The 18,963-nt window shown below is 41.3% G+C and overlaps 1 protein-coding gene across 3 annotated transcripts in view; it reads right to left on the bottom strand.

Annotated features, from left to right (window-relative positions):
- The window catches only part of LPIN1 (lipin 1), an 81,932-nt gene that overhangs the window by 46,387 nt on the left and 16,582 nt on the right, over positions 1–18,963 (bottom strand). For 2 of the 3 annotated variants that reach the window (XM_066179940.1, XM_066179941.1), the window contains exon 2: positions 14,701–14,757. In XM_066179940.1, coding sequence (XP_066036037.1) covers positions 14,701–14,757 — 57 coding nt within the window. Of the gene's footprint in view, positions 1–4,442; positions 4,515–14,700; positions 14,758–18,963 lie in introns of those variants that run through there. The other variant, XM_066179942.1, reaches the window with a different exon arrangement.

Here is an 18,963-nt window from a genome sequence, read left to right as displayed (position 1 = left end):
ACACTTTTAATACCTGATCTGATGAGGAGACCCTGGTCCACAGCTGAAGTGATGGGCATAAGCACAAAACAAATCAACTTTCCTCCTAAGAACTTCCGTACAAGTTGTAAAATGGTGAAGGGAAGATAAAAATTGATGGGCCAGTGTTCAGTTAAAATACATCACTGCAACTCTGCTGCGGACACTGAAACTATGACAATTTTATGAACCTGGTTCATCTGGTCCCCTGACCTGCCCTTGGTTTCTGTTTTGAAGATATAAAGCTTGAGAGAGACCAGACTATATTTGGGAATCAGACTGTGGTCCCTTCAAGAAAATTATTCCTCATTTACAAAAGATAATAAATAAATGATAATACTTCAAAGTCAGAGCTTATTAACACTCTTTTACTGCATATCAAGTGTTTCTTTTCTTGACTCTGAATCAATTCAGTTTTGTCTGCAGATCTGAACACTTAATCCCTCTATTGCAACTATTGGAATTTTACTATTGACATACTCTTTACCATGAAAAACAGTTTTAGAGGTTACATTCTAGAAAAAGATACATGACAAAAAGGTAGGGGAGATAAGAAAATATTTCAGATGAGGATTCTCTAGATGAATATTTCCAAATTAAGCTTCGCACTTCATGTCTATGTGACAGCCATAGTAATGTTGACTTCTTAACTATAAAAGCTCTTAATAACTTTCATTCTACTACTTTTTAAAATATATTCTTTTGTTTATTAGTAAGCTGTCCACACACTGTAAAGTCACTAATGCTGTTTGATTGTCACATTCAAATCCCTTAGTATTTCAAGCCACTTCAGGTAGAAAACTGAAAATCATTAAGAACTCTCAAAAGCCTTTTCCTTAACGATTTGTGAGCTCCTACATCAATCTAACTTAAAGTTACTGCCACAAATCCCCACCCTAGTTTTTTGAGTAAAAACCCAGGAAGAACCCCAAAGTTGTGCATTTTTCAGAGCTAAATCAGAGCCTGGATTTACTTTCTCTAGAGGAGCCATGAAGACATTGCATGGGACTTAGGGAGACTTCAGTTTAGAGCTCTATTTTCCTACAAGATCCCCCCTATAATTTTGGGCAAGTTACTGAGGCTTTTATCTCAGAGAGTGTAACTGTAGCCCTGGTTCCCTGTCTGAGGTGTTTTGGTTTCCTGAAATTCATTTCCCAGAGAATTTTCTGTAAACAGAAGTGTTTTTGTAACTGTAACTTTGTTATTCATCCATTTTCCTAGGAGGGACTTCTTCTTGATGTCCCTCTAGTCTGACCAATGTAATTGAAGAAGTTTGTCTTTGTTTCACCAATCAAATTGGTCTGTGTAAAATAGTATAAAAGGGAGACACATCCCAAAAATAAAAGAGTCATTTTCAGCCTTCTGAATCGCGAAGTCTGTGTCATTGTGGTGTAAAACAGCATCATGTAACTCCCATTGGTTTCAAGCAGGGTCTGTCACTGTGGCTATATCCCAACTGCAGCAGGCAAAGCTCACCCACGTGAGTCAGACAAGCACTGTCCTTGCATATTATGTTTTCCTGGGAAAGGAAACCTTGATACATGACCTAAAAGGGAGCCATAAGCAGCTATGACCCCAGTTTGGACAAGCTGCTGAGGAAGAACTCCAGAGAACTCTGCTGAGCAGTGTGACTTACTTTGTTCTGTAAATAGGAGGGCAAACTCTGTCCAAGTCTGATTATACTCACATTTGTTCCAGACTTCCCCACAGTCACAGCTGCATGGGACAGAGCACATTCCTGCAGGTGATCTGACAGTATGTCCAGTCAGTTGGGAGACAGGTGCAGTTCACTTGTAAGTCCCACATCAGAAAGCAAAATTCAGCCTGTGGCTGGCTCTACACCAGAGTAAGAGTATTGTGCTTTCCTCCAGAAATATTTCAGGGTTGGGATTAATCTGGGCTTTATTCTATTAGGAACTATTTGACTTCTATTCCAAGTTACCCAAGGCCTGTGCCAAAAATTGTGACTTCTTACAACAGCCAGAGAGTCAAATGGATCAAATGTCAAACTTATCTTCCAAGCTGCCTGTCCCTCCAAGAACCCACTCAGACTCACTCACAGTCATGGACTTTGAATATAAGATGATATCTGGTTCTGATATTGCACTGTATTTCAAACAGTTAAAACTTTACTTGGTGCAATACTTCATGAAGTCCCTGTAAAGGAGAAAATATTTTCTTCAGACCAGCTAAAATCAAAAATTCAAACTCAAGACTCAAAATATGCCTGCAATGAATTTCCACATTCAAACAAAGGGAGCACTGGCCCATAACCCCACAGTCAGGGTATCAAACTGGTACTCAAGAGTCCAGGAGAATTTCAAGGCCAGCTGAGGGTACAACCACAGTCCCCATACCAACTTCCCAGATGCATATTCCCCACTCTCCTAAATCTTGCCCTTGCATCATCACTGAAAAGTAACACCACTAAAGCCAGAAAAAATGATTTCCAGCTGGACCAGTGGGATGATCTGACTCACCACATACCCATACAACTGGTACTACCAAAGACAGAAACAAAGAGTCAGTGACGCACAGTGCAAGGGACACCTCTACTGAAACTCCAGGCAGTCCTGAAACTACATCTCAAGACTTACCAACTTCTTTCCCAGAGATTTCTTGGGAGACCTTCTACATTTCCCTTGGTCCTGCAGTACCTTAACTTCCCAACTGTACAGTGCTTCCCCCCTCTTGGAGACACTTCGAGGGAATCTACAGAATGACTGAGACTCCTTTGTACTCACCCTGCATAAAAGAGTTCAAACTTTACAACAAATTGAAAAGTACAAACTGATGCCTGAAACCAAGAATTTTTGCAGTAGCTGAAGAATTTGTGGTAAGTCTTGTACTGTGCTGCCTTGTGCTACTATTCTGATGTCAGTGAGGGAACATAAATCAGAGTGGAAAAACAGCAGCAGTTCTACTCTATACAGACACCTCATGTGACTTGGCATGCTTTCTCTCAGCGGGATTGGAAAAAAAAAATTGTTCATTAGACTCTTTATTTTCTGCATTTTTAGAGTTCGAAGTAAGCTTTTACTGTACTTCACCTGGTTTTGATGACTGCTGTGTGTATATATGCTCACAGATAAACAAATCTGTACATCTGCACATGCTCAGGTTTGGAAAAGGGTCAAAGACTAAAACTTGCCCAACTCCTTACACACTGGCCCTGCTGCATCAGGTTAGCAGATATTATCAGGTAGTCTCTATCTGCGTTAGTGACCTGGAGCTATAAGAAAAGCAGAAAGTATCTAAAACCGTTAGAAGCTATTTCCATGGCTTTATGCCTAAAATCATAACATATTTATGTTGAGCACTTTCCATCTGATTTCTTTCACTGTCTTACCAATTTTTCTCCAGTTCTCTTCATGGAAGTAGGCTCAATTTACTCTAACAGGAGTTCACCTAACTTTTAACCATGCACTGATGACAACAAAACCTTATGTATGTACACTAAGCATTTCCCATGTTTGCTTCCTGAGACAGCAGAGGCGGGGACACAGATAAGGTTATCCAGAAAATAAGCCATCTCAAAACACCCTCCAGACTAGGAGCCAAGTAAGAAGTCAAAAGATCTATCAAGACTGATGACTTTACACAGGAAAAGAAAAATGATCCGCTAGATGGTCTGCAACATCAAGACTCGGATACTACCCCTACGAAATTCCTCTATTTGATGGGGATAACAATATTGCAGTGTTTTGTCTCCCCCCCACAAGACACATTTGCTTTTAGTTTTGTTTCTTGAACGTAGAGGAGATATACTAATTAACAGAAAAGTAAAACCGGGGGGGGGGGGGGGGGGGGGTAAACATAAAAGAAATACAAAATATCTGAAAGTTTAGTTTACTGTGTAGCCATTGCACTGCTGCTAGCCAGGCTCTGCTATGTCATTAAATCCCTCTGTCCTATTACTGCTGTCATTTTTCCAGCTCAGGGAAAGTATTAGGGAGGCAGCGGCATAATGCAGCGATTTGCATCAGCAGCTGCCAGGCAAAGGGAAGCAAAATGCCTAAAGCCAAAGGGGAAGCAGCAGCAGCAGCGCACAGAGGGGCACTGGCCACCAGCAGCTCACACAGCTCGGCGGGGGATGGACCCCAAACCGAGATCCCCACGCAGGGTGCCTCGCTCTGAGGGGACACCTGGAAAGCATCACATCTTCCCTCTAATCCCGCGCACAAAGCAGTGTCCCAGCAGCCCGAGCGCAGCTGTCACTGCTCAGAGCCAGGCGGCTCCGCAAGGAAAGACGGACAGGAGATGCGGGCAGGGGATGCGGGCAGCCGCCCGGAGCCCCGCCAGCCCCAGGCCGGACGGACCCGCTGCCTTCAGCGGCTCCGGGCCTTGCCTTCCCTGCCCGCGGGCAGCCGGAGGAGGAAAGGCCTCCCTCCTCCCGCAGCGGCCGCCAGAGCCCCGGCACCCACCTCTGCCGCGGGCCGGCTCCCGCAGCTCCGCTCGCCGCCGCTTCTGTGCCCGCCGCGGCCGCGGGGACGCTGCAGGGCCGGCGGGGCCGGCGGGCGGTGCCGGCCCGGAGGAGGGGCCGGAGGAGGCAGCGCGGGCCCGGGGGAGGCGCGGCGGGGCGCGGCGGGGCGGGGGCACGGCGCGGGCCCGCCCGCCCGCCCGCTGGGGCCGGAGCTGCCGCAGCCGCCGCGGGCTGGGCGGGGCGGCGGCTGTGGCGCGGTGGTGTGGGGTGATCCTGCGGCCGAGGGCGAGTCGGGTTCCTAGCTGGGAAAAGCGAGGAGTGGAAAAGTGAATTGCTTAGCCTAGGCTAAGCAAAGGCAGGTCCGTGACAGGCGTCTCTTGGGCTGCCAGAACCTAGCATTCATTGCCTTTGAGACCACGTCTTTCAGCATCAGACGCTTTATCGCTTTAAATAAATGCCATGAAATAACGCTTTTCCACCTGATAGTAGTTTCCTTGTATGTAAACCGTATTGTAACCTCACTTTGCACTGGTCGCCGTACACAGCTAAGAAGGGAAGTGGATGTCCGTGTTAAAAACGAACTGATGAAGGAATCTTCCAGGCCTTTTTGAAGTCTTGTTTACAGAAGTCACGAGAGGGTGGTGCTATGTGCAAAACAAATGAACAGGAAACACGGGGGAAAATAAGATGACAAAGATTATACACACACACACACACACACACACATAAAGAAAAAAAAAAGAAAAGTCGTTATCGAAGCACTCTGCTTCAATAGTTTTGGGCTTGAAAACAAGTTTTTGAGAGCTGGATTTCCTGCATCTCCACGTTGTAGTCCCCAAAATGTACATGCAGCTGAAGCCTGGGAAGAGTACCTGGCTAAGTAATTAGTGCTTAAGCCTTCCATTTTTGTTTAATTTCTGGTTACACTCCAAAACAATCTTAGTGGAATCTTCTCTAGGTCATCACCTAACTGTAATCCTTCAAACTGTTTTTCTGCGAGACGTCTTCCTCCTATAGCTTAGTTCTCTCTCCAAATTGGCCAGTCTTTGTACAGCTCACAGCTAAGGCAGCACTGAGTGATACTACTCAGTGCAAACACACAGACTCCAATCCCTACCTCTTGTTCTCTCCTCCATTCCTGGTTGCACAGCTACACTAATGAGTACACTTCAGTTTTAGAACAGAAAAGTCAGTGAAGACAGTTTCTGCCCAGGCATGACAAACAAGGGCATATACTTAGTCCCAAAGAGAAAGTAATACACAACTGCAATTTCATTTCCCAGACATTTAATATCTAATCTCTTGCCAGTGGGCAGTCAGTAGGCAATGAGAAATGTTGGTAAATAATCCCATGCCTGTTAAATACAAGAAGCCTTATCTGTGTTCACTACCAGTGCCCTGCCCACCACATTTGTGTGGAATACAATCCCCTATTGTGTTCCTTCTGAGAGAGTGGTAACCTCCAGCCATCACCATTTGTGTTAGGTGGGACAACTCCTCTAACATATTGATCTACTATGGTCTTCTACTACTATGCTAAAGTCAAAACACGATCATCACATACTGAATCAAAAACACTGTCTTTCCACAGTCTCAACAACACCTACCCTTTCATGCTTCTTTCAGAAATCCACAAGCTAGGTTCTCATTTTTGGAAGTACTATATTGTGTTTAGTTACTTATCATGTCCAACCATCTGCTGCTGAATGTAAAATAGCCCACAGAATAATGTACAGAAAATTTACACAGAAAATGTACGTTTTAAACAATTCCATGAGCAAGGTCATCTTTTCTCTTCCTACAAAGCAGAGTAAATACAGCCACGATACACACAAGATGCTGTGGGAAGTGCCAAATGCTCACACAGGAACGGTGAGCTTCCCTTGACAACAGGGCACCATCCTTCTGTGCTTTTTACTCTATTCTTATTCATGGTGTGACCAGTGTGCAGAGTGGTGTTCCTCAGATTACTTCCCTTCTATCTAGAGGACCAAGCACTGGTACATAACCAGTACTTTGGTATTGTCCAAGCCTTAGCATGGTCATGGCTGTGGATTTGACTCAGCCCAGTGTAGAGTTTGGAGAATAGTACAGTCAGGGTTGGTTCCTAAAATTAATCTGGAGTTACCCACAGACTAGCTGGCAGAAGGAGTATGACCCTAGCAAGAGGAAAGTCCCTTACCATGCCATTTCCAAAATACACTCAGGAATGATGAAGTTCTGAAGTATTATTGTTTTCTTCCTGAAACGTTTCCCCTTTCACAAGTTTCTTTCTGGAGGCATTGTGTTAATCAACAGATGTTTGTTTAGCAAGGTTTGACCTAAAACTGTCCACAAAATTTTGAAGGACCTGCTCATGGAAGGTTTTCCTTCCATTCCTTTCATGGTCAATTTACAGTAATTCATTATTACCTAACTCCGATTCTTGTTTCATAAACCTTATGAGTTATGTATTCATTCTGTGCAGTTCTGGCATAGTGGAGTTCTAGCCTATGATCTGGGCTCATAGTTACTATGAAAATACACTTAAGAAGAAAGTTGAGTTGTATAGTCTTTTGTAAATTAGTAAAATTGGGTTTAAAAATAGTTGACAAGCACAGAAAAAAGTGCCTTCAATTCTATATTAGGACACTAGATTTTCCTAGCAAGGATATTGCAGTGAGCAAAATAACCATTCAAACCACTGTGCATTAGCAGTAATATCTGGCTTGCCCCACTAAAACTAGGGTTGATGTTCAGGCACACACGACCTGGGTTATGAATGACTGCAATTGTTAATGCATGCCCAATGTGCAGGTAAAAATTATTCAGTAAACAGAAAAGATGAGCTTTTAGCTTTTAATTTATAATTAACTCATAAGCAAAGATAGCTCTGGAGTTGTGCTGACATTCTTTATGTAAGTAATAAACTCAGAGTAGCTCACATACTGTAAATTAAGAGTTGATCTAGTTTTATTCCAGTGTAAACATCAAAAAGCAGTTTTGCTGACCCTGTAATTACCTCATTGAACATCCTACCATCCTAACAAAGGAATTTCTCTCCTAACATAAGTAGATACTTTTATGCAATACCTACAGCTGCCTCTGATAATCTTCTGAATTCTCTGTCTGGTTCACTTTTTTTTCCCCCCTTTCTTTTTCTTGTCCTTTTTCCTTCAAGTGCAATTATCTATTACTTCATTTCATCCTTCATTTGAAGGCACAGTAGAGCAGGGTGTTGTAACATGCAAATAATGGTATTTAATCTGCCTCTAAGTGCTTGATTGGAGATCATTTTTTAAAAGTATACGTAGCTGTTATTCAGTTACAGAGATTTCTAAAACATTCCCTCCCCCCTCCCCTTAGACTTTAACTTGTTGCCAGTTTTGACTGTTTTGCTGCTTTTGCTTTGTTTCTGTCCCCCTGAGATCCTTGCAGTTTGACAGCTTTAGCTTTGGGATTTTGTTTTCTGTACCATCACAGTTCCTGAGTATTGTAATCATTTGCTGACAGTTGCACATGCCAGCCAATACATTTCTGACATCCTTTCTTATCTCTCTTCTTTCTGACCTCTGTGTTTAGAGGTGGGATGATGACATCATCCTCAGGAGGACTGTGATGTCATCAGAAGTGGTATAAAGTTTCAGTCAACAATAAGGCACAGCAGTGACCAGTGAAAAGCAAAACTGAGAGGATTATTTTGTCAAATGATCAAATGTGGGACTGCAATTTTCCAGGAACTGTTGCAGCTGGAATTAGAGGCAGGGCAGGAAGCATTGATGATGTACCAAAATGCTCATCTGTAAATGATAACAGCTCTCATGCCATCAGTGCCTGCATTGCATAACCAATCTTGATTTTGAACCAAGTACTTTTGGACCTGGTTTTGTGACAGATACACTCTTTCCTCCCCCTCACTGAAAAGAAAAAAGGGGGAAAGGGGATCTCTAGCAAATGAACCACTAAACAAGTCTTTTTTTGCTTCTCAGAATATAAAAAGTCTTGATGATCAAGGTTCTCAGAAGAGCCTTTCTTTTTCCTCTAGATCCACATACAACCATGCAATCCCTTAAGAACCTCAATGCTTCCTTGATATCTTAGCAGCTCTTTCCCCAGTCAAAAGTAATTTCTCTGCTACAAAATACTTGGCTAATGAGAGACAGAGACTTATACTGACTCCCATGATCCAAATATCATCAAAGCCAAAGAGTGTAGGAGTATTTAAATTAGGAACAAGAGAGGCTAAATATATCAACCCTGCTGGAGGTACACTTGTACCAGTTCAGTCTCATCAGAAAGCGATTTAGCTCCAAATCTGTAAATAGCCACAGCTGAGCTCGCTAAACATAATCTTAAAAAGCTTAGAAAAAGCTTGAGCCCTGATAAAGCAAAGCAATCACAATGTGAGATTTAGGCTATAACAGTGAAATCATCAATGTGTTTTTTCTTCAGCCAAGACCACAATTCCTGCCTGTGCTTGTTCAAACACAGACTTGTATCCTGCTCAGGTAAAATAAATACTGGTGTCTAAGTGCACACACATAGAAGAAATAAGAGATCATACACAGCTCCTCCATCCTGTCATGGACAGAAATGCTTTCCAGCCCAAAATCTAGGTTTTCATCAGTTCAATACATCTGTGCATGTTAAGCTTCTGCCCAGAATACTGTTTTCAAAGCACAGAAAACCAGAATCATCGGTATTATTTGTTCAGAACAAAATAGTACAAAACATGCTTTGAGAACTTCAAACAAAGCTGGTCTGTTTCCCAGGGTATAATCTTTTCTTCACAGTACCTGCAATGCTTGGAAACTAAAATGGCAATCTTAATCCCAAAGAGGAAGAAGATATTTGGAAACCAACTCCTTCTGTTGAGAAGTTTGTTGCTTTTCTCTCAGCCTAATATCTGAAATTTCCAGATCAGAGTGCCTACCAATATCAAATTATCCTTGCAAATAGGTTCTGAAAGTTATTGCTTGGAGATTGTAAAACTGAATATCTTCATTAGTTCACTGTGTTGTTTCTGCCTTACCAGGCAAACTGTAGGTAGCAAAGATGTAACAGCTGCACTTATGATAATAATATGATTAATAGATATTGTGTGTAAAGCTTTTTCTTCTGGTGGGCTAAGAATTAAGTGCTAATATAGGTCAACTTGAAGTTCATTCTGTAACTCCATGGAGAGAATGAAGTGTCCAAAATGTGTTGTATAGTACAAGTAGCAATATTTGGTGCTGCTCTCTGTGACAGAAAAATTCTTCACTTCTGTGCAGACCAGGGTAGACTGGGGGGGGGGGGGGGGGGATGCAGGCGGGCTGGCTGTGTGGCACCTGGTGGATGAGGGACACTCTGTCCCTGGCTTGGCAATGCAAGAAGCAGGTTTGCTTGGCTTTGAAGTGAGATGATTCTGTACTCTCCCAGGTACTTTAATTAGTTCTGGCTGTCATATAAACTGGATGAAAAAGGTTTTAACCTCCCCTTGAGAAAGAGGCAGATGGAGGATTGTGAGCAGCCTGTCAGGAGGAGAGGCAGACTGTGACTAGTGTCCCTCTCACTGGTGAACTGATGGGGGAGGCTTCTGCAGGTACTGCCCAAAAGTTCACATCTTCATCTCTTCATCCAAAGTAAGGAAAGGCTTATTACTTTTACACTTTAAAAAAGTGAGATAATGCAACCCCTTACTTCTTAATGGTTTCCTCTCTCACTAATGCTCAATTTTCTTGAATATTTGAAGTGACAGAATATAACCAGGTTAGACCAATTGTGGTTTTTTTAATAAATATGTGTAACATTTAAAAGGGTACTTTTCCCAATTCAGCCTCTGCAGCAGGTGTGGGTCCTGTGCCTCCACATGAAGGACTCCTGCTTTCCCTTCTCAGGGCTTTCTGTAACAGCGAGGCACAAAGGAGCTCTGGCCCTAAGATCTTTCCACACTGTCCTTTCATTCCTTTTTCTGTGCCAGACTTGAAGACACCTTAATCTGGCAGCACAGATTTCAGATGTCTCTGATTTTTAACCTCAAGGCTCTGTATCAGGTCAACTGGAGGGAGAGGTGAGATACTGCTTTAGGATTATCTGTCTTAGAAGCGTTTTCCTTTTAATTCCATTATTGGAGATTTTAATGATTACAGTTTGAGCCAAGGACTGTACTTGTTTTGAATTCAAAGTACAATCATCCATTGCATTCTTGTGATAAATTTTTATCAGGCAAAATTTGAGCTAAATGGAACAATGACAATGTTTAAAAACATACCTTGCTTAAGCAAATAATCTTTTCAGTTTTGGTTGCTGAAAAGCTGACAATCTTATTGATGTCGACTCTTTTGTTCTTAAAAATTGTTATGAAGTAAATAATTAAAATTGTGTGAAAATCCTAGGAACAAGCTGAGGCACAGAATTAAATCCTTCACATCACAAGAAAATAAATTCTCTTTAATTATTTGCATCAATCCTGGGCAATTAATCAGTAAATACTGCATTCTTTCTCTTATCTAAGGAGTTCATTCTCCTGATTGAGGCTGAGAACTTGTATAAAACTCTAACAGGAACCAAGTCAGATGTGTTAAAGCAGGAATATTGTTATTTATGTCTGTTTCTTAGCTGCTGTCATTCTTTACATCTTCTGTAGGGACTTGCATAACTATGTGATATTATCTGAGAAATTTGCTTAACTTTTATGATTTCTACAACTGGAGTGCTAATACCATTAATAGGTGTGATTGAGTTTGCCAAATCATGAAAATGGTACTTTATGTCAGTTTCATGTTCAAATTTCTATGAGTGGCAGAAGTGTCCCAGATAACTCAGTAAATCCTTCCCTCAAAATACTGTCAGTGTCAAAATGAGTGTAGTCTCTCCAGAAGTTTTACAGCACTAAAATCCCTGAATGTAGTAGTGAATGTTATTTTAGAACTATAATTAAACAACATTTCATCTCCATAAGTCTAAAAATAATTATTCGAAAAACGAAATTTAGATTTGCTGTGACAAATGGTATATTAACCAGTGGAGGAATCATAGTCTGTGATTTGAAAGAAAGCATTTTTTTTCTTTAATTTCTGCTATTGCGTTGAAAGCTGAGCAAAAATTGAAATTTTACTCTAATGAAAACTTCAGTATATAAGAGTCTTGAAGTCTAAAATGCACTACAGTTTTTGAAAGTGAAACACACCTATCTTAAAGGGGAGTTTATTATGTCTATGTAATCTAGTCACAAAGTAGGATGTGTTTGAATGGCTCTCAGGAGGCAATGACCCATCAGAAGGAAATGTAATTCAGTGTTGAACTGAGAAAGTTGAAACAATTTTACTTAGTCCAGTATTAAGATACTATAAATGAATGTATTATCCATCCTGCCTGCTCTACATATAGCTCTTTTGATCCTGCCCTTACATAAATGTCTCCATGTATTCCTGTTCACTATTTAAAAAAAGTTTACCAGCACTTGCGCATACATGCAAGAATCTTTTAAAAACATTCTCTTTCAGAGTTGTTTTGAGAAAACAGGTGCTTTCCAGAATTAACATCCTTTGAAAATATTTTATCCTTGTTCCAAAAATACAGCAGAAGTGTGTGTTAAAACAAGCACTTTGTGTAAATCTGTGGAAATAATATATATATACTTTGGTGAAATTAGGAAAATCCATTTCATTAGGTTCAGCACGTCCTGGAACAGAAAGCCTTTGTTCTGGTGGCCTGTATGTTTTTCATATTCCATTATGCAAATGTGAGAATTCATCAGGTACTTTGCCTCATTCTGCTACCCTCATTCCATATCTACTTCAGACAAATCTAAATACCATGCACAGTCTCTCAAAGCCAGCAGCTTCTGCCCACAAAAACAACATCAGCTTGTTTTACTATTACTCACACGTCACGCACATTGTGTTGGTCGTATCATGCACAAAGAGAATTCCCATCCCAGTGAGTTTAGAGTCTGAAAGTACCAGGCCTGGTGTTCAGTTCACACAAAGCAATATAATCCCTTTCAAGCCAGTGAATTCTGTATTACACAAGCAAAGGGCTTGCTTATTGTTTTGAACAGGTGAAGATTTTTTTTTAAAAAAAAAAGCAAGACTAGGAACAGGAAAGTGTTTTGTATCAAGCTCTGCTATAGTACAAGAAGAGACAAAGGACTGGTCAGAAAACAAAGAAAACAATCCTATTTAACAGAGTAAAAAGCAAAGTCATACCCACAAGTAGTTCAAAGTCATGTCAAGGTACATGTCTGCTTCTGATGTGAATTCTTCAGACACCGTTTTCCCCATTCCAACCCCCACACTGCAATTTGGGCACTAATAAAAAAGCCTTCCTGTGCAGTCATCCCAGTGATATCAAATGTCACTCCCCTGCAGTCGTAGATGACAGCCCAGTTCATTCACCCTGCATGTTTTGCATGTTGCTTGCGTGGGGTTGGGATCATGCTTTTTGCTTATCTACCTTGTCCAGGTCAGATGTTATTTGTTCTGTGTAATTCTGCTTCCTCTGACGGATTCAGCCTGATATTTTTTTTCACTTTCTGTTTCATACTGCTAACTTCTCTCTGCAGATATTGGCACAGCTTAGTGCAAACACCTCTTCTATTTGCACAATCTCTAAGATTTTTTATCATTAGTGGTTGGCTACTTTTCCACAATCTTTCTGTAGAGTAGGTTTTAAATGTGGTACATCCACATTGCAGAATTCTTCCTCCTCCTCCTCCTCTTCTTCATGTATTTCTGTACTAGCTTATGAGAAATTTAGGACAAAAGTCATAGTACCGATACATTCAAATAATCCATAATTTTGCCCAAGTTACCCATAACCTGGTCCTTCTTTAAGTATAATCTTACTGCAAGTATGTATTATCCTCCATTCTTTCAAAGTTACAGCACAAGATCACATGGCCTGTTTTGGTTACCCAGCAAATGTTCTTTTAAATTTCAGAATCTCATCTAAATGCAGATCTCAATGTTCCCAAAGTTTGGAATGAAAAGATCGCATCTGTAGTATCGCTTCACATGTGTTTAATTTTCACATTTTATGCTGTCCTTGGCTAATTGGAGTTCCTTCCCTGTGTATTTTACTGGTATTTTGAATTCCCAGGTACTTTTCTCTCTGCAAAGCACAGCTACTGAATTGCATGTCCAAACCCAACCCCTGTCAACAGCAACCAACTCCATCCTCATTTCAGACTGCCTGTTTGGCTTATCTAGCTGTCCACTTTACGTGACATTGCTAACATCAAGCTCAGCATGAAGGTTAGATCCTCAATTTGTTGAAGCTGACATACCGTCCTACATCTGCCAGACCCAACTGAGATGCTGCCAGGCTCTGCCAACCACCTCCCACTCCAACAAGCTACAAGCAAGTCTCCACAGGCTCCTGGATCAGGAAGGTTCCCCTGGAAACCATAGATAATATCCTACACTGCACTGTGTAGGTTGTCTGGAACCCCCAGAGTGGGATTTACATGAGATAGCAGTGTAGCTATGCTAACATCACACTCCACCCAGGCTAATATATCTGTGAAGAGCTGGACAGTGGCTCCAATAGCTCAGCTAAGTGTTTGTGATTGCACAGTTCTGCTTGGTGCTGGGTAGAAATGCTGTGGACTTACCTGTGATTTCAGTCAAGTCAGCCTCTAAATACTCTGTCCCACCATCACTGTAAGAGTAGGTCACTCTGAGTCCTTAGTCACTAAGACAAGCATCAGCTTATTCCTTGGATCTGCCTCTTTTGCCTCCTCTGCCAATCACTCAGCAGTGGCAGTTCTATTACTGGTGTGGGAATTGCTGTTCTCCCCCTCTCATTCCTTCTCCTGAGTGGTTCTTCTGTCAATCCATGGCTGTCCCAAGACCACCACCTCACATGTGTTCTCTGCTCTCCAGGGGAGCAGCAGCAAGGACGTCTGGGCATGTTTTCCCTGGCTTGGGATGTGTCTTGCAATCTCACATTTGCCCCAGGTTTGTTCACTCTGTGCTTATTGCCCAGGTCAAATGCCAAATTTCCAAATTTTTATCTTGTTTCCATCCTTATCCTGCTAGTACTGGCCACATATGAGGGCCACCAGTTTCACAGAGCCACCCAGCCTTTCACAGGAATAATAATATCACTTTATAGTGGTGACATATGGTAACACAGTGTCCAAAGAGTGACACTTGGACACTCTGCACTGGGTACCAGGAAGTGGCCAAAAATTAACCACTCCTCATCCTGCTTTACCTAAGATCACTGAGCTTCAAGCTGGGCCTGCTCTAAGGCACTGGAGTTAAAAAGCAAATGAACAATTAAATTCCTACATTTAGATTGCGCGTCCAGACATTTCGAATCCAACCAGGATCTTTCATCAATGGAATCTGAAAGAAACAAAACACAATGAAAAAAATGTAGTTAATTAATCATGCAGAGAAGTTAAAATATAAAGGGCTCAATCATGGTCCTTGAAACCCAGCTTCAATGGATACCTCTCCTAAGGTTTCTTTGTAAGCTGCATGGCCTTTGTGTCATCCTCACTTTTTATCTGGACTGAGAAATGTTCTCAATTCTCTCTTTCCACCACCTCAGTTTTCAAGGGGTTTTGCGGAAGGATTTAGTTCTCTGCTAGTAGGATCTGTACCATCAGCTGAAGAGAATTTGGATGCCAGCAAGTTCTGGGAGCTCTGAAGAAGCATAGACAACAGTCTCTTATTCTTTTGCAGGATGGAGATGCCAAAAATCTTTTCAGATGGCATCATCCCTAGATTTGTTCATGGTACAGGAAGACCTCTACTACCCAGTAGGACAGGAAAAGCAGTTCTGAAGAGCAAGAACACACTTCAGCCCCTTTGAAGCAACCTGGTGCTCAGGGTCTGCATAGCAGAGGCATGAGTATATTCCATGAGTAATTCCTCTGCAGACAGGCAGCACAGGAGCCTTAGCAGAGTGACTGTACTTCCAGAGATAGAGCCCACAGCTGAGGTGACAATTACTGTGACAACCTCTTTATGAACACACAGAAGTAGGAGTGAATGGTGATTTCATTTTTAAAGAAGCCAGAGTTGCAAGATATATTGACATTAATTAATACCCACTAAGTAGAGTAAGCTTTCAGTGTTGCTGGAGATGAAGGGACACATATAAATACAAGGAAAAGTTATTGAAGAGAAATTCTGAACTGCATTTTATAATACTTCTGATTTCATAATTTCATACTGAAATTTCATACTGAAAGAACTAACTCTACAGGATCAATAAATATGATGACGATGGGGATGTAAACAAATAATTTACAAGATTTCCTTTTCTTTCCTAGAAAAGTTATGGCCATATTTGCTGGTGGTGTATTCTCAAAATACCCATATTCCCACATATTCAAATCTCACCATTTTTCAAACACAAATGCTCACTAAAAAAAAAGGAAAAACATTATGCTCTCTATCATTATCAAGTTATACGACTCTCAGAATACTCTGTGGAATTTTACTGAGAAAATACAAAAGGCATCAAGTGATCCTTTTTCTAAACTTTCTCTCATTTGAATAAAGACCATGAAACCATTACGAAGAGGGAGCAGTCAGAAATAGCAATAGAAGCACTACGGAAATAAATTCACCTAGTTCTGGTAGGTCCAGTTCTTAAGGGTTCCATTACTGGTAATTACACTGGTAATTATGCCTATACACTCTGGTACATGTATAATTAGAATATCATTACATGTGGAAGATGTGACAAGTAAATTTGAGGTGGCACCATCAGAGGAAGACAGATAAGCCTGGCACATAGGCCTCCTCTGCTCACAACAATATCTTGCACTTGGAACTTCCACTAAGGATTGCACCACAGTATTCAAACAGAGTTTACCCAATCTCTCAACAACCTTATGGACCAGAAGATATTATAACTTCCATTTATAAAATTAATTAATTGAAATACAGCCTGATTAAATTACTTATTCTGCACTACAAAAGAATTCTAGCATCTGAATTAGGAGCTCTCCCTACATCTCTTTCCACATGGCCCATTGTTTTAACAAGTGGTCTATCTTTTCTATTCTCAGAAGCAGAATAAAAATACTGGCATTCTTACAGCAATAATTAAATGATCAGAAATACTCTTGCAGGCTAAATTAATAATTGAAATACAGATGCATGTTGTATGCAAATGCTGAATTGAATATAATTCCATATTCCCATTGCATGTGCCTGCTTATGTTTAAGAGGTGTCATAGAGTGGTTTGGGTTGGAAAGAACCTGAAAGACCATCTGGTTCTAACATCCCTGCCATAGGCAGGGACACCTTTAATGAGACTGATGTGCTCAAAGTCCCATCCAGTCTGGCCTTGAACACTTCCAGGGATGAAGTACCACAACTTCTCTAGACAACCTGTTCCACTGCCTCCCCACCCCCATAGTAAAGAATTTCTTCCAAATATCCAGTCTAAGCCTACCTTCTTTCTCACCCTTGTCCTACAAGCTCTCATAAAAAGTCCCTCTCCAGCTCTCTTGTTGCCCCTTCTGGTATTTGGAGGTGCCATAAGGTCTCCCCAGAGCCTTCCCCAAGCTGAACAACTCCAATTCTATCAGCCTGTCTGCAGAGGAAGGTGCCTCAGCCCTTTGTGGCTTCCTCTGCAGTTGCACCAGCAGTTCCACATCTTTCCTGTGCTGAAGGCCCCAGATCTGGGTGCAGGACTCCAGGGTGAGGTCTCACAAGAGCAGAGGGAAAGAATCATGTCCCTTGCTCTCCTGCCCATGCTGCTTTTGATGCAGCCCAGGACACAGTTGGCTTTCAGGGCTGCAGGGACACATTCTTTCTTATTCCTTCTTTCTTAAAAACAATCAAAATTCCATGATCCAAAAAAGAAATCTCAGAAACATTGTAATAGGAACTGCCATAGGAAAACAGTACGTTTCATTAGAAGAAAAGTCAACAGTGTGTTGCAACAGAGTTGGTAACTTTACAAAAGTGCTGCTGCCTGTGAATTCAGTTCCTCTGAAAAACAGTGATCAGAGACAGTCCTGTAAAACATTCTTTGTGTACTTGTGCAACAACCACGCGACTTTCCAGGATTTCTGCCAACTTTTGGAAGTACAGTTAATGTTGCAGTTAAGTATTTGATCTTTTGAGTTGTCTAATCTCTGTTCCTGCTCACATTTGAAAAGCAGCCCTAAGGAGCTTTCATTCAGACCTGCAATTAATGGAAAAATTTAGTATTTAATAAATTATATTTTGTCCAGTTTTGAGCGATGGTTGTAAATCAGCTGTCTGCCTTTCCTATTTAGTAGGCCTGGAAATGCAAACTGACATGAGCAAAAATGATTTTAAAGCAGACACAATGCATTAAATCTTTCCTTTAGCTGTGCCAGCCTCAGAAGGCACCCTGCTGACCTTAGAGAACAAGCTAATGTGGGGAAAAGATGACCTTGCACTTCAGCTAGTGAAATAGGACACAAGTGCTATGCCTTTACAAGACAATCAGAGTCAAGGCACAGGCAGAGGCACTGGGACACTCTGGCCTGTGCCCTGCTGCTGGAGAAACAGCACTTGGCACAGGTGCTGCCACAGCCAGCTGGCAGCTCCCAGCTTGGGAAATGAGCACAGAGCATTTCCAACAGGCCTCTCAAGAAGGCCAACTGGTTTTGAGTTCTGATGGAGCTTAATAGCTAGCAGGAGGTGACTGGCTCACACCAGCTAGTGTCAAAGCCAGAGAATGGGTACTGTCACTGTTTAGTTTACTACCACCAGTGTAGCCAAGAGATGTAGATCTCCCCTGGAGCTACCTGAGCTTTTTCCCTCCCAGGAATCTGGGCATATCACAAGTATTATTGCACAGTTCTCCTCATGTCTAAAATAAATAATATACTCGTAAACTGTCAGGTGAAATTCAATAATATTTTTAAGAAAACTTTAATTTGTGGTGCAAAGCAAAATTTGCCTTTTGACCCCTAAGGAGAGTCTTTATGACCCTATATTGCCCAGTCTGTTAGTGTTCAGCCAAACTGTACTTTTTCCAACTGAACATGGAGTGTTTAAGAATTAAGATATTTGTTTTAGCTGATAGAAGGTGAAGTAAAACAGAAAACTCAGAGATAGGGCCTAATAGCTGTAGAAGAATAGATTAGTCTATATTTCATACTCTCACTTAGAGGGAAAAATATATCTTATATAAAAATATTGCAAGCAAAAAATAGCAGTACTAATTGTAATCCATGACCCCTTGGGAGAGACATGGAAATGCAGTGAACATGAAATGAAACAGGAAATATTTAGGCATTAGGGAAACTTTATAATAGTAGGAGCACCCAAGCTCTGGTATTGCCGGAAGAGGCTGAGATCTTTCAGAGCAAGCTGAACACGCAATTGATAGAAATGTTTTAATTATAGTTCAATTTGCCTCTAGGCATAGAGTTGGACCAGATGATCTCTGAGTCTCTTCCAGCCTTGTATTCTATTAGTCTGTGATAAAGTGACGTGGCAAAATGAGAGTCCATTTTCAGGAGTTCTTTCCTAACAAGGAAATCTCACAGTGGGAAAAAATTCAGAAACTTGTGATAAAACCCCTGTTACATGAAATGCTTTGAATTTAA

This window comes from Chamaea fasciata, unplaced genomic scaffold (genome assembly GCF_029207755.1).
Source record: "Chamaea fasciata isolate MVZ Bird 193981 ecotype frontalis unplaced genomic scaffold, bChaFas1.0.hap1 SCAF_3, whole genome shotgun sequence".
Taxonomy (NCBI): Eukaryota; Metazoa; Chordata; class Aves; order Passeriformes; family Sylviidae; genus Chamaea; species Chamaea fasciata.
The sequence above is the reverse complement of the archived record's forward strand: the minus strand, read 5'-3'. Positions and strand labels throughout refer to the sequence as shown.